Raw genomic sequence first — 13,411 nt, 5'->3', positions numbered from 1 at the left:
ACTGGGAAAGCAACAGATAGAGGGCACTGGGAAAGCAACAGATAGAGGACACTGGGAAAGCAACAGATCAAGGACACTGGGAAAGCAACAGATAGAGGGCACTGGGAAAGCAACAGATCAAGGACACTGGGAAAGCAACAGATAGAGGACACTGGGAAAGCAACAGATCAAGGACACTGGGAAAGCAACAGATCAAGGACACTGGGAATGCAACAGATAGAGGACACTAGGAAAGCAACAGATCAAGGACACTGGGAAAGCAACAGATAGAGGCACTGGGAAAGCAACAGATCAAGGACACTGGGAAAGCAACAGATCAAGGACACTGGGAAAGCAACAGATCAAGGACACTGGAAAGCAACAGATCAAGGACACTGGGAAAGCAACAGATCAGGCATGGGAAGCAACATCAAGGGCACTGAAAGCAACAGATAGAGGCACTGGGAAAGCAACAGATCAAGGACACTGGAAAGCGACAGATCAAGGCACTGGAAAGCAACAGATAGAGGATGGAAAGCAACAGATAAGGACACTGGGAAAGCACAGATAGGGACACTGGGAAAGCAACAGATAAGGCACTGGGAAGCAACAGATAAGGGCACTGGTGAAAGCAACAGATAGAGGCATGGAAAGCACATGATAGAGCACTGGAAAGCAACAGATAAGGCATGGAAAGAAAGATAGGGCATGGGAAAGCAAAGATAGAGGCACTGGAAGATCAGTCAAGGACACTGGGAAAGCAACGATAAGGCACTGGAAGCACAGATCAGTAAGGACACTGGGAAAGCAACAGATTGAGTGAAAAGAGGAAAGAGAAAGAGATAAAGAGCGACCATTGTTTTCTGAAGATGTGAGAAGTGAATGGGGGGGGGGAATAGAAACAGAGTGTTAGTGTTGGACAGGGAAGATGTAGCACTGTATGTGAGGACAGTGAAGCGCTGTGCATGCTGAGGATTGTAGCACTGTGTGTGTGTGTGTGTGTGTGTGTGAGGATTGTAGCACTGTGTGTGTGTGTGTGTGTGAGGATTGTGGCACTGTGTGTGTGTGTGTGTGTGAGGATTGTGGCACTGTGTGTGTGTGTGTGTGTGTGTGTGTGTGTGTGAGGATTGTAGCACTGTGTGTGTGTGTGTGTGTGAGGATTGTAGCACTGTGTGTGTAGGATTGTAGCACTGTGTGTGTGTGTGTGTGAAGATTGTAGCACTGTGTGATGTGTGTGTGTGTTTGTGTGTGTGTGTGAAGATTGTAGCACTGTGTGTGTGTGTGTGTGTGTGTGTGTGAAGATTGTAGCACTGTGTGTGTAGGATTGTAGCACTGTGTGTGTGTGTGTGTGAGGATTGCAGCACTGTGTGTGTGTGTGTGTGTGTGTGTGTGTGTGTGTGTGTGTGAAGATTGTAGCACTGTGTGATGTGTGTGTGTGTGTGTGTGAAGATTGTAGCACTGTGTGTTTGTGTGTGTGTGTGTGTGTGTGTGAGGATTGTAGCACTGTGTGTGTGTGTGAGAGAGGATTGCAGCACTGTGTGTGTGTGTGTGTGTGTGAAGATTGTAGCACTGTGTGATGTGTGTGTGTGTGTGTGAAGATTGTAGCACTGTGTGTGTGTGTGTGTGTGTGTAGGATTGTAGCACTGTGTGTGTGTGTGTGTGTGTGTAGGATTGTAGCACTGTGTGTGTGTGTGTGTGTGTGAGGATTGCAGCACTGTGTGTGTGTGTGTGTGTGTTTGTGTGTGTATGTGAAGATTGTAGCACTGTGTGTGTGTGTGTGTGTGTGTGTGTGAGGATTGCAGCACTGTGTGTGTAGGATTGTAGCACTGTGTGTGTGTGTGTGTGTGTGTGTGTGTGAAGATTGTAGCACTGTGTGCTATGTGTGTGAGGATTGTAGCACTGTGTGTGCTATTTGTGGGTGAGGATTGTAGCACTGTGTATGCTATGTGTATGTGAGAATTATATGGTATGTGTGTGTGAGGATTGTAGCACTGTGTATGCTATGTGTATGTGAGAATTATATGGTATGTGTGTGTGAGGATTGTAGCACTGTGTATGCTATGTGTATGTGAGAATTATATGGTATGTGTGTGTGAGGATTGTAGCACTGTCGTGACTGTGTGTTCTGTGAGGATTGTAACACTGTGTATGCAATATGTGTGTGAGTATTGTAGCACTGCGTGTTCTATGTGTGTGACGATTACAACACTGTGTTCTGTGTGTGTATGATTGTAGCAATATGTGTGCTATGTGTGTGACTGAGGATTGTAGCACTGTGCGCTCTGTGTGTGTGTGGATTGTAGCACTGTGTGTGTTTGTGAGGATTGTAGCACTGTGCGCTCTGTGTGTGTGTGAGGATTGTAGCACTGTGTGCTCTGTGTGTGTGTGGATTGTAGCACTGTGTGTGTGTGTGAGGATTGTAGCACTGTGTTCTATGTGTGTAAGGATTGTAGCACTTTGCACTCTCTGCGTGTCTGTGTGGATTGTAGCACTGCGCTCTGTGTGTGTGAGAGGATTGTAACACTGTTGTGTTCAAGGATTGTAGCACTGTGTGCTCTGTGTGTGCGAGGATTGTAGCACTGTGTGCTCTGTGTGTGTGAGGATTGTAGCACTGTGTGCTCTGTGTGTGTGAGGATTGTAGCACTGTGTGCTCTGTGTGTCTGTGAGGATTGTAGCACTGTGTGCTCTGTGTGTGTGAGGATTGTAGCACTGTGTGCTCTGTGTGTGTGTGGATTGTAGCACTGTGTGCTCTGTGTGTGTGTGTGGATTGTAGCACTGTGTGCTCTGTGTGTGTGTGTGGATTGTAGCACTGTGTGCTCTGTGTGTGTGAGGATTGTAGCACTGTGTGCTCTGTGTGTGTGAGGATTGTAGCACTGTGTGCTCTGTGTGTGTGAGGATTGTAGCACTGTGTGTGCAAGGATTGTAGCACTGTGTGCTCTGTGTGTGTGAGGATTGTAGCACTGTGTGCTCTGTGTGTGTGTGTGAGGATTGTAGCACTGTGCGCTCTGTGTGTGTGAGGATTGTAGCACTGTGTGCTCTGTGTGTGCGAGGATTGTAGCACTGTGTGCTCTGTGTGTGTGAGGATTGTAGCACTGTGCGCTCTGTGTGTGAGGATTGTAGCACTGTGCGCTCTGTGTGTGAGGATTGTAGCACTGTGCGCTCTGTGTGTGTGAGGATTGTAACACTGTGTGCTCTGTGTGTGTCTGTGAGGATTGTAGCACTGTGTGCTCTGTGTGTGTGTGAGGATTGTAGCACTGTGCGCTCTGTGTGTGTGTGAGGATTGTAACACTGTGTGCTCTGTGTGTGTGTGTGGATTGTAGCACTGTGCGCTCTGTGTGTGTGTGAGGATTGTAGCACTGTGCGCTCTGTGTGTGTGAGGATTGTAGCACTGTGTGCTCTGTGTGTGTGTGAGGATTGTAGCACTGTGTGTGTGAGGATTGTAGCACTGTGCGCTCTGTGTGTGAGGATTGTAGCACTGTGTGTGTGTGTGAGGATTGTAGCACTGTGTGTGTCTGTGAGGATTGTAGCACTGTGTGCTCTGTGTGTGACTGAGGATTGTAGCACTGTGTGCTCTGTGTGTGTGAGGATTGTAGCACTTTGTGTGTGTGGTTGTGTGATGACAGATTGCGCGGGAGGCAGAGATGGCGGTGCACCACGACCGCCTGTACCGACAGCTGCGCGTCATCACGCCCCTGCCTGCCGACAGTGTCCACTCTACGGCCATGGCCGCTGTGGAGGCCGCCAGCCACAGCAAGGCCTCGGCCATCATAGTCGTCACCAGCACGGGACAGTGAGTCATTGTCGTCATTAGGGAGGGTGTGCATGCCCGCTTTGGTCAGGTTGTTGTCGGGGTTCCGGTTATTTTTTTAGCAAGAACCGCGTGGGCCTGCACGTCTCCATTTCCTTTTTTGTTCCAGGTCACCGAAATGCTAAAATTTTGTTGTGGAAATTGCTGTTCTGACAAAAGGATTTTGAACATTTTTGATGACTATTTTTGCAAGTTTGCAAGATATATTTGGTTTTATAATTACACCCATTATTTGCTTTAGTCTTATATGGTGACTTTGAGCATGTTTCTGGTCATATATCTGCCATTATGTATACAAACTCTGCAGAAAAGTTGTCTGAATAACAGCAGTACACATCAAGAGAAGCGATTATGGTGGTGGGCTGACCATTTCATCATATGATCTTCTTCTCGCTCTGCAAGCAACAAAAATTCCACCATGAAAGTGGGCTGCATGCCCTCCATATTGTCTGTTTCTTCTTTGTCTTCTTCTTATTCGTGTTCTTCTTTATTTTCTTTTTCTTCATCTTTATCGTCTTCTTTTCTTTTCTTCTTCTTATGTGTTCTTGGTTACTTGATAATATCAGTGAGCTTTTACGGTGGATAGCTATTTTTACTCCCCTGCCACGTAGGCAGCCATATTCAGTTTTCAGGGGTGTGTGAGCTAGGTATGCTGTTTGTTGTTTTTTTCAGTAACCAAATGAACAGTAATAATCAGTTATATTACCTTATCGTTTATCTTTCACCTGCGTGTTATACTTGAAGGGGGTTTGGGTCTGTTTGTGAGATGTCCTGGTATTGAAGAAATCTCCACCCTAAAGATGTCCTGGTATTGAACAAATCTCCACCCTATAAAGATGTCCTGGTATTGAACAAATCTCCGCCCTAAAGATGTCCTGGTATTGAACAGATCTCCGCCCTAAAGATGTCCTGGTATTGAACAGATCTCCACCCTAAAGATGTCCTGGTGTTGAACAAATCTCCACCCTAAAGATGTCCTGATATTGAACAGATCTCCACCCTAAAGATGTCCTGGTGTTGAACAAATCTCCACCCTGAAGATGTCCTGGTGTTGAACAAATCTCCACCCTAAAGATTTCCTGGTATTGAACAGATCTCCACCCTAAAGATGTCCTGGTATTGAACAGATCTCTGCCCTAAAGATGTCCTGGTATTGAACAAATCTCCACCCTAAAGATGTCCTGGTATTGAACAAATCTCCACCCTATATCTTGCCAGGCATTGGGGGCTGGGATTCGAACCCCAGACCCTGTGAATGAAAGTCCTGTGCTTTGATCACTCAGACGTTGCACTCATCAGAGTGAGTTGTCATATGCATCACAGACACACAAACCACACTGCACACGTGCATGCACATGCACACACACACACACACACACACACACACACACACACACCACACCACACCACACCACACCACATCACACCATACCATACCAAAGAGAGTTATCATATGCATCACAGACATGCAAACCACATTGCATGCACACACAAACCATCTGAGGGTCCCGGGTTCGAATCTCAGTAACGGCACCTGGTGGGTAAAGGGTGGAGATTTTTCCTGTCTCCCAGGTCAATATATGTGCAGACATGCCAGTGCCTTACCCCCCCTTTCGTGTGTGTACGTAAGCAGTAGATCAAATACTCATGCTAAAGATCCTGTAATCCATGTCAGCGTTCAGTGGATTATGGAAACAAGAACATACCCAGCATGCATACCCCCAAAAATGGAGTATGGCTGCCTACATGGCATGGTTAAAGCGGTCATACACATAAAAGCCCACCTGTGTACATACAAGTGAACGGGGGAGTTGCAGCCCATGAACGCAGAAGGAGAAGAAGAAGAAGAATCATTTAAGAGTGCTTACTCTTGCGAAATGCACCACAATGCGCTGTAAACCTATCGCTCAGGCAGTTCATGCAATACCATCACGCACACTCATTAACAAACATACACACATGATCAGCCTGCAACATAGCTTAAGGGATTATTTGGCAAAATAGATATATTTCTTACTTTCCATACGATGTGCTTTTTCGTTGTTACTGATTATTCTGCTTATTTCATTTAAGGCCTGTGTGTGTACACAAACCCAGGATAGGCTCCCTGCACCCTGAACAGTGCATTGGGTTTATATGCATAGTTGGGCATCTGCTCCTCTTGGGTGTTTTTTTTTTTTTTTTTTTTTTTTTTTTTTTTCGATGTGGTTTTGGGTACAGACTGCGTGCTTTGTTGCCTCCTTGAAACTGAAATTAGTATTAATGTTTGCACGTGGATTTAATCAGATATCAACCTGTCCTATGTCATATTTGTTAATAACGTCTGCAGTCTGTGCACAAACCTCTGTGTGCGCGTGTGTGTGCGTGCATGGGCTGTCAGTTTTCAGTTTCAGTAGCTCAAGGAGGCGTCACTGCGTTTGGACAAATCCATATACAGTACACCACATCTGCCAAGCAGATGCCTGACCAGCAGCGTAACCCAGCGCGCTTAGTCAGGCCTTGAGAAAAAAATTTTTTTAAATAAATAAATAAATAATAGATAAATACATAAAAAAAAGAACTACTACTAATAATAATATGTATAAGGTGCAAAAACTTGATGAAGTCAACTATAAGCGTACAAAATAAATAATAAAATAAATATATGATAAATAAATAAATAAATAATAATAATAATTTTCAAAAAAATAATAATTTAAAAAAATAATAATAGTAATAATAATAATAATAAATAAATAGATAAATAAATAAATGATAATAATAATAATAATAATGTGGGCTGTCAACAGTTCTGCAGCCATGGTGGCTCGCTATCGCCCACCTTGTCTGATCGTTGCGGTGACCAAGAGTCACCACACTGTGAGGGCACTGCACCTGCACCGAAGCGTCTACCCTGTTCTACATGACGGTGAGTGCCTTCTGGCGTCAGTAGTTGTGTTTGTTCTGTTGTGGGTGTGGTGTCTGTCTACCTCATTGCCACGCTAGAAATTTCCTCTTTTCTGTCGCTCTCGTTTTCTTCTTCTTCTTCTGCGTTTGTGGGCTTCAACTCCCACATTCACTCGTATATACGCGAGTGGGCTTTTTACGTGTATGACCGTTTTTACCCCGCCATGTGGGCAGCCGTACTCCGCTTTCGGGGGTGTGCATGCTGGGTATGTTCTTGTTTCCATGACCCACCGAACGCTGACATAGATTACAGGATCTTTAACGTGCGTATTTGATCTTATGCTTGCGTATACACACGAAGGGGGTTCAGGCACTAGCAAGTCTGCACATATGTTGACCTGGGAGATCGTAAAAATCTCCACCTTTTACCCACCAGGCGCCGTCACCGTGATTCGAACCCGGGACCCTCAGATCGAAAGTCCAACACTTTAACCATTCGGCTATGGTGCCCGTCGCTCTCTTTTGTTTTGGGCTTGCTTTTTTTTTTTCTTTTTTTTTTTTTTCCTTTTCGCTGTGTTATCTTTTCCTTTCTTATTTTCTGGTCCATTCACCAATTTACCTGCCTCTTTTCTTAAAGAAAATCTGGATTATATTTTGTCGTTTTTGGACCAGAAAATTGGGGCATTCTTCCCACAGCTGGGATGCAGGTGGTTCTTTCAGTACAAAGGCTCATCCCCACCTTTTGGAAATTCTGTGCAAAAATGTTCCTCTTTTCTGTCGCTCTCTTTGTTTGTTGCCTTTACTTTTTTTTTTCTTCCTTTCATCTTTGCTGATCCATTTACTTGTATATATTTGTTTTCAAGAAAAACCTGAATGTGTTTTGTCTTTTTTGGGACTCCGTAATAAGGATGTCCTTTTATGTTCATTTTAAACGTTTTTTGTTGTTGTTGTTTTTTTACCAGAACGTGAGTTGCCCACCGGCATTTTAATCTTTTTCTTGCCGGTTTTTAAAACATGATTTTGTACATTATGTATGAACTATGATGTTAATGTTCAGGTTAGTTTTCTTTAATCCTCTGGTCAAAAATAGACAGAGTGGTCGGTCAGTGGCAGAGGCGTGTCCTCGGTTTGTGTACGTGAATGTGGGTGCAGGTGTGCTTCATGTGTGTTTCCGTGTTTCTTTCGAGGTTCCAGAGGACAGATATTGACAGTGCTCCACAGGATTGATATTGCCAGGTTCCACAGGACTGATATTGACGGTGTTCCACAGGACTGATATTGACAGTGCTCCACAGGACTGATATTGACAGGTTCCACAGGACTGATATTGACGGTGTTCCACAGGACTGATATTGACAGGTTCCACAGGACTGATATTGACAGGTTCCACAGGACTGATATTGACAGTGTTCCACAGGACTGATATTGACAGGTTCCACAGGACTGATATTGACAGTGCTCCACAGGACTGATATTGACAGGTTCCACAGGACTGATATTGACGGTGTTCCACAGGACTGATATTGACAGGTTCCACAGGACTGATATTGACAGTGTTCCACAGGACTGATATTGACAGGTTCCACAGGACTGATATTGACGGTGTTCCACAGGACTGATATTGACAGTGTTCCACAGGACTGATATTGACGTTGTTACACATGACTGATATTGCCGGGTTCCACAGGACTGATATTGATAGTGTTCCACAGGACTGATATTATACAGGACTGATATTGACAGTGTTCCACAGGACTGATATTGATAGTGTTCCACAGGACTGATATTGACAGTGTTCCACAGGACTGATATTGCCAGGTTCCACAGGACTGATATTGACAATGTTCCACAGGACTGATATTGACAGGTTCCACAGGACTGATATTGACGGTGTTCCACAGGATTGATATTGACAGTGCTCCACAGGACTGATATTGATAGGTTCCACAGGACTGATATTGACGGTGTTCCACAGGACTGATATTGACAGGTTCCACAGGACTGATATTGACGGTGTTCCACAGGACTGATATTGATAGTGTTCCACAGGACTGATATTGACAGTGTTCCACAGGACTGATATTGCCAGGTTCCACAGGACTGATATTGATGTTGTTCCACAGGACTGATATTGACAATGTTCCACAGGACTGATATTGACGTTGTTCCACAGGAGTGATATTGCCGGGTTCCACAGGACTGATATTGACGTTGTTCCACAGGACTGATATTGCCGGGTTCCACAGGACTGATATTGACAGTGCTCCACAGGACTGATATTATATATTGATAGTGTTCCACAGGACTGATATTGACGTTGTTCCACAGGACTGATATTGCCGGGTTCCACAGGACTGATATTGATAGTGTTCCACAGGACTGATATTATATATTGATAGTGTTCCACAGGACTGATTTTGACGGTGTTCCACAGGATTGGTATTGACAGGTTCCACAGGACTGATTTTGAGTTCCACAGGACTGATTTGGACGGTGTTCCACAGGATTGGTATTGACAGTGTTCCACAGGACTGATATTGACAATGTTCCACAGGACTGATATTGCCAGGTTCCACAGGACTGATATTGACAGTGTTCCACAGGACTGATATTGACAGTGTTCCACAGGACTGATATATTGATAGTGTTCCACAGGACTGATATTGCCAGGTTCCACAGGACTGATATTGACAGTGTTCCACAGGACTGATATTATATATTGATAGTGTTCCACAGGACTGATTTTGACGGTGTTCCACAGGATTGGTATTGACAGTGTTCCACAGGACTGATTTGTATGGTGTTCCACAGGATTGGTATTGACAGGTTCCACAGGACTGATTTTGACGGTGTTCCACAGGATTGGTATTGACAGTGTTCCACAGGACTGATTTGGATGGTGTTCCACAGGATTGGTATTGACAGGTTCCACAGGACTGATTTTGACGGTGTTCCACAGTATTGGTATTGACAGTGTTCCACAGGACTGATTTGGATGGTGTTCCACAGGATTGGTATTGACAGTGTTCCACAGGACTGATATTGACAATGTTCCACAGGACTGATATTGCCAGGTTCCACAGGACTGATATTGACAGTGTTCCACAGGACTGATATATTGATACTGTTCCACAGGACTGATATTGATAGTGTTCCACAGGACTGATATTGACAGGTTCCACAGGACTGATATTGCCAGGTTCCACAGGACTGATATTGACAGTGTTCCACAGGGCTGATATTATATATTGACAGTGCTCCACAGGACTGATATTGATAGTGTTCCACAGGACTGATATTGACAGGTTCCACAGGACTGATATTGACAGTGCTCCACAGGGCTGATATTATATACTGACAGTGTTCCACAGGACTGATGTTGACAGTGTTCCACAGGACTGATATTGACAGTGTTCCACAGGACTGATATTGATAGTGTTCCACAGGACTGATATTGCCAGGTTCCACAGGACTGATATTGATAGTGTTCCACAGGACTGATATTGCCAGGTTCCACAGGACTGATATTGATAGTGTTCCACAGGACTGATATTGCCAGGTTCCTCAGGACTGATATTGATAGTGTTCCACGGGACTGATATTGACAGTGCTCCACAGGACTGATATTGACAGGTTCCACAGGACTGATATTGACAGTGCTCCACAGGACTGATATTGACAGTGTTCCACAGGACTGATATTGACCGTTTCCACAGGATTGATATTGACAGTGCTCCACAGGACTGATATTGACAGGTTCCACAGCACTGATATTGACCGTTTCCACAGGACTGATATTGATAGTGTTCCACAGGACTGATATTGACAGTGTTCCACAGGATTGATATTGACAGGTTCCACAGGACTGATATTGATAGTGTTCCACAGGACTGATATTGACAGTGTTCCACAGGACTGATATTGACAGGTTCCACAGGACACACACAAACGCACACACTCGCGAGCACACACAGAAAGAGAGAGAGAGTTTGCATGGCCGAAAACTGAAAAGGTATGTATGGAAGGTCTGTGGATAGGCGTTTGAACAAGAACCTGAAAAAATTTATTCCAGCTTGTGTGCGTGTCTGTACGTTTATTTACATGTATTTGCTTATCTGTGTATTTATTATTATTATTGTTTTTTCATTTTTATTTTTCTTCTTTTCCTTATGTCTGTCTATTTATTTATTTACTTACTAATGAATTTATCTTCTTCTTTTTTCCACATTGTATTTTATTTCAGTATCTATCCGCTTACTTTTTATTCTTTGATGTTTTATCTCAAGGCCTGACTAAACACATTGGGTTATTATGCCGCTGCTGGTCAGGCATCTGCATTGGCTGATGTGGTGGTGTTGAGCGTATATGGATTTGTCCAAACGCAGTGACACCGCCTCCTTGAGTAACTGAACTGAACTGAGCTGACTGAGCGCTTTTGGTTACGCCGCTGCTGGTTAGGCATCTGCGCTGGCAGATGTGGTGTAGTATTTATGAGTTTGTCCGAAGACAGTGACGCCTTATTGAGAAACTTCTTTTTGTTCGTTCATGGGCTGCAACTCCCACGTTCACTCGTATGTACACGAGTGAGCTTTTAAGTGTATGACCGTTTTTGTTTGTTTTTGTTTTTTAACGCCGGAAATGTAGGCAGCCATATTCCATTTTCGGGCGGGGTGGGGTGTTGAGAAATGGAAACTGAACTGGTTCCAGCGGCGAGCTGCGAGGAGTGGACGGCGGACGTGGACTTCAGGATCCACCACGCCATGCGGATCTGCAAGAAGCGCGGCTACTTCGGCACGGGCTGCACGTGCATCCTGGTGACGGGGAGCATGCAGGGGGCCGGCTGGACCAACACCATCCGCACCATCGTGGTGCCCGACCTGGACGAGGAGCCGCAGCACTACCTCAACATCGCCAGCCAGTCACACCTGGGCATTTGAGGGGGGTCTCCCACCTCCCACCTTGGCGTTTGAGGGAGGTCTCTCCCACACACACACACCTGGGCGTTTGAGGGGGTCTTAGACATACACACCTGGGTGTTTGAGGGGGTCTCACACACACACACATCTGGGCGTTTGAGGGGGTCTCACACACACATCTGGGCGTTTGAGGGGGTCTCACACACACACACCAGGGCGTTTGAGGGGGTCTTACACACACACACACACCTGGGCATTTGAGGGGGTCTCACACACACACATCTGGGCGTTTGAGGGGGTCTTACACACACACACCTGGGCATTTGAGGGGGACACACACACACACACACACACACACACACCTGGGTGTTTCAGGGGGTCGTTTCAGGGGGTCTCACACCTCACCTGGACATTTTGTTTGAGGGGGCTGGTGGGAGGTGTGGCTACTACCTACCTATGTGTGTGTGTGTGTGATTGGTCCACTTATATGCTCACCTGTTGTTGTTTGTTTGCTATCTGTGTGGTCTGTTTTGCAGCTTCCTGTGTTTATGGTTGGTTGGTTTGAAAGTGTTTATGTAATGCGATTGGTTTTTTGGGGGGGTTTTTGTTTGTTTTTTTTTGGGGGGGCGGGGGGGGGGGGGGGTGAAGGGGTTAGTTATGAAGGGGTAGGGTTTGGTTATGGCAATGCGTCATTCTCGAAGGAGAAGTAGAAAGGTGTTCAGCTTTTGCTGTATGCTTTGTTAACATCAGGAGAAGGGATTGTGGGGGTTCAGGGGGGGGGGGGGGGGGGCGTTATTGTTTTTATTTCTGAGTTGTTTTTATTTTGTTATTGTTATTTGGGTGGGTTTTTTTCTGTTGTTTTGTGTGTGTTTTATCTTGATATCCCCCTGTTCCCTACATAGACTAAATATGTATCACGAGGTACTTGTCAGGGTGGGACTGGTGTTTTTAGTTTCATTCTGGGTCAGATTTGTTGATTTTTGCCTGCTGAAAAATGGAGAACATGCATTGGATGATAGATCCTGTTTCTGTCTTTAGAGCTGAATTGGAAGCAGAACATTGATGCTTATTATTTTGTATGCTTGAAATAGTTCTTGATCAGTCAGCAAAATTGATAATTTTTTGCTGTTGTTTGTTTGAATTTTTAGAATCCCTTTTTAGCATAATCAAGAACTTTGCCATTGTTTACAGAAACATACAGTATTGTTTTTGGCACCGCTTCAGAACTGAAGTAGGTTTACAGGTTTGTGTGATTGGTGAATGTTGAGATGTTGTAAAATGTTTGCTGAAAATTGATTCAAGCCTGATTTTAAGATACAGAATCTCACACCTTTGTTTGATCTGAGTCTTGCTTTCTGGCCTGTTTCATTCTTAAGATCCTGTTCAGTGACAAAGAGTCACTTGGTTATTTCTCCACGAGCGCTGTGGCTGGGACATGTTTTGAGACCCCTAGCAACAAGCATTGCACACCAACCTGTGAACTGCATGCCTGCAGGTTCAAGAAATGGTGGTCAGCCCAAGAGGAACTAGTAGCAAACAATAGAGTGAGTAATGATGATGATGATGATGAAGCGCTCTTCTATAGCACTGTTTTTCCTCACAGAGAGAGGCTCACGGCGCTTCTCAAATTACCTGTAACAAGAAAGAAACAACAGTAATCAGGAAGATTCAAATAACAACCAGTCACTCATGGTGCTCCACAAATTATGTGTTACGAAAGAGAAGCAACAATCAAGAGAAAGAATCGACCACAAAGAAACAATTACCATCCTCACATCATGAACAGCATACACACATACACATGCACACACACACACTCACA

At 44.8% G+C, this 13,411-nt stretch overlaps 1 protein-coding gene across 1 annotated transcript in view; it reads left to right on the top strand.

The window, feature by feature from the left end:
• Positions 1-12,173, top strand: part of LOC143287413 (pyruvate kinase PKM-like) — a 29,584-nt gene extending 17,411 nt beyond the window's left edge. The window contains exons 10-12 of the mRNA XM_076595393.1: positions 3,603-3,769; positions 6,577-6,695; positions 11,381-12,173. Coding sequence (XP_076451508.1) covers positions 3,603-3,769; positions 6,577-6,695; positions 11,381-11,610 — 516 coding nt within the window. The 3' untranslated portion in view covers positions 11,611-12,173. The remainder of the gene's footprint in view (positions 1-3,602; positions 3,770-6,576; positions 6,696-11,380) is intronic.
• The last annotated feature ends 1,238 nt before the right edge of the window (positions 12,174-13,411 follow it).

This window comes from Babylonia areolata, chromosome 11, assembly GCF_041734735.1.
Source record: "Babylonia areolata isolate BAREFJ2019XMU chromosome 11, ASM4173473v1, whole genome shotgun sequence".
Taxonomy (NCBI): Eukaryota; Metazoa; Mollusca; class Gastropoda; order Neogastropoda; family Buccinidae; genus Babylonia; species Babylonia areolata.
This window is presented reverse-complemented; position numbering and strand designations above follow the sequence as displayed.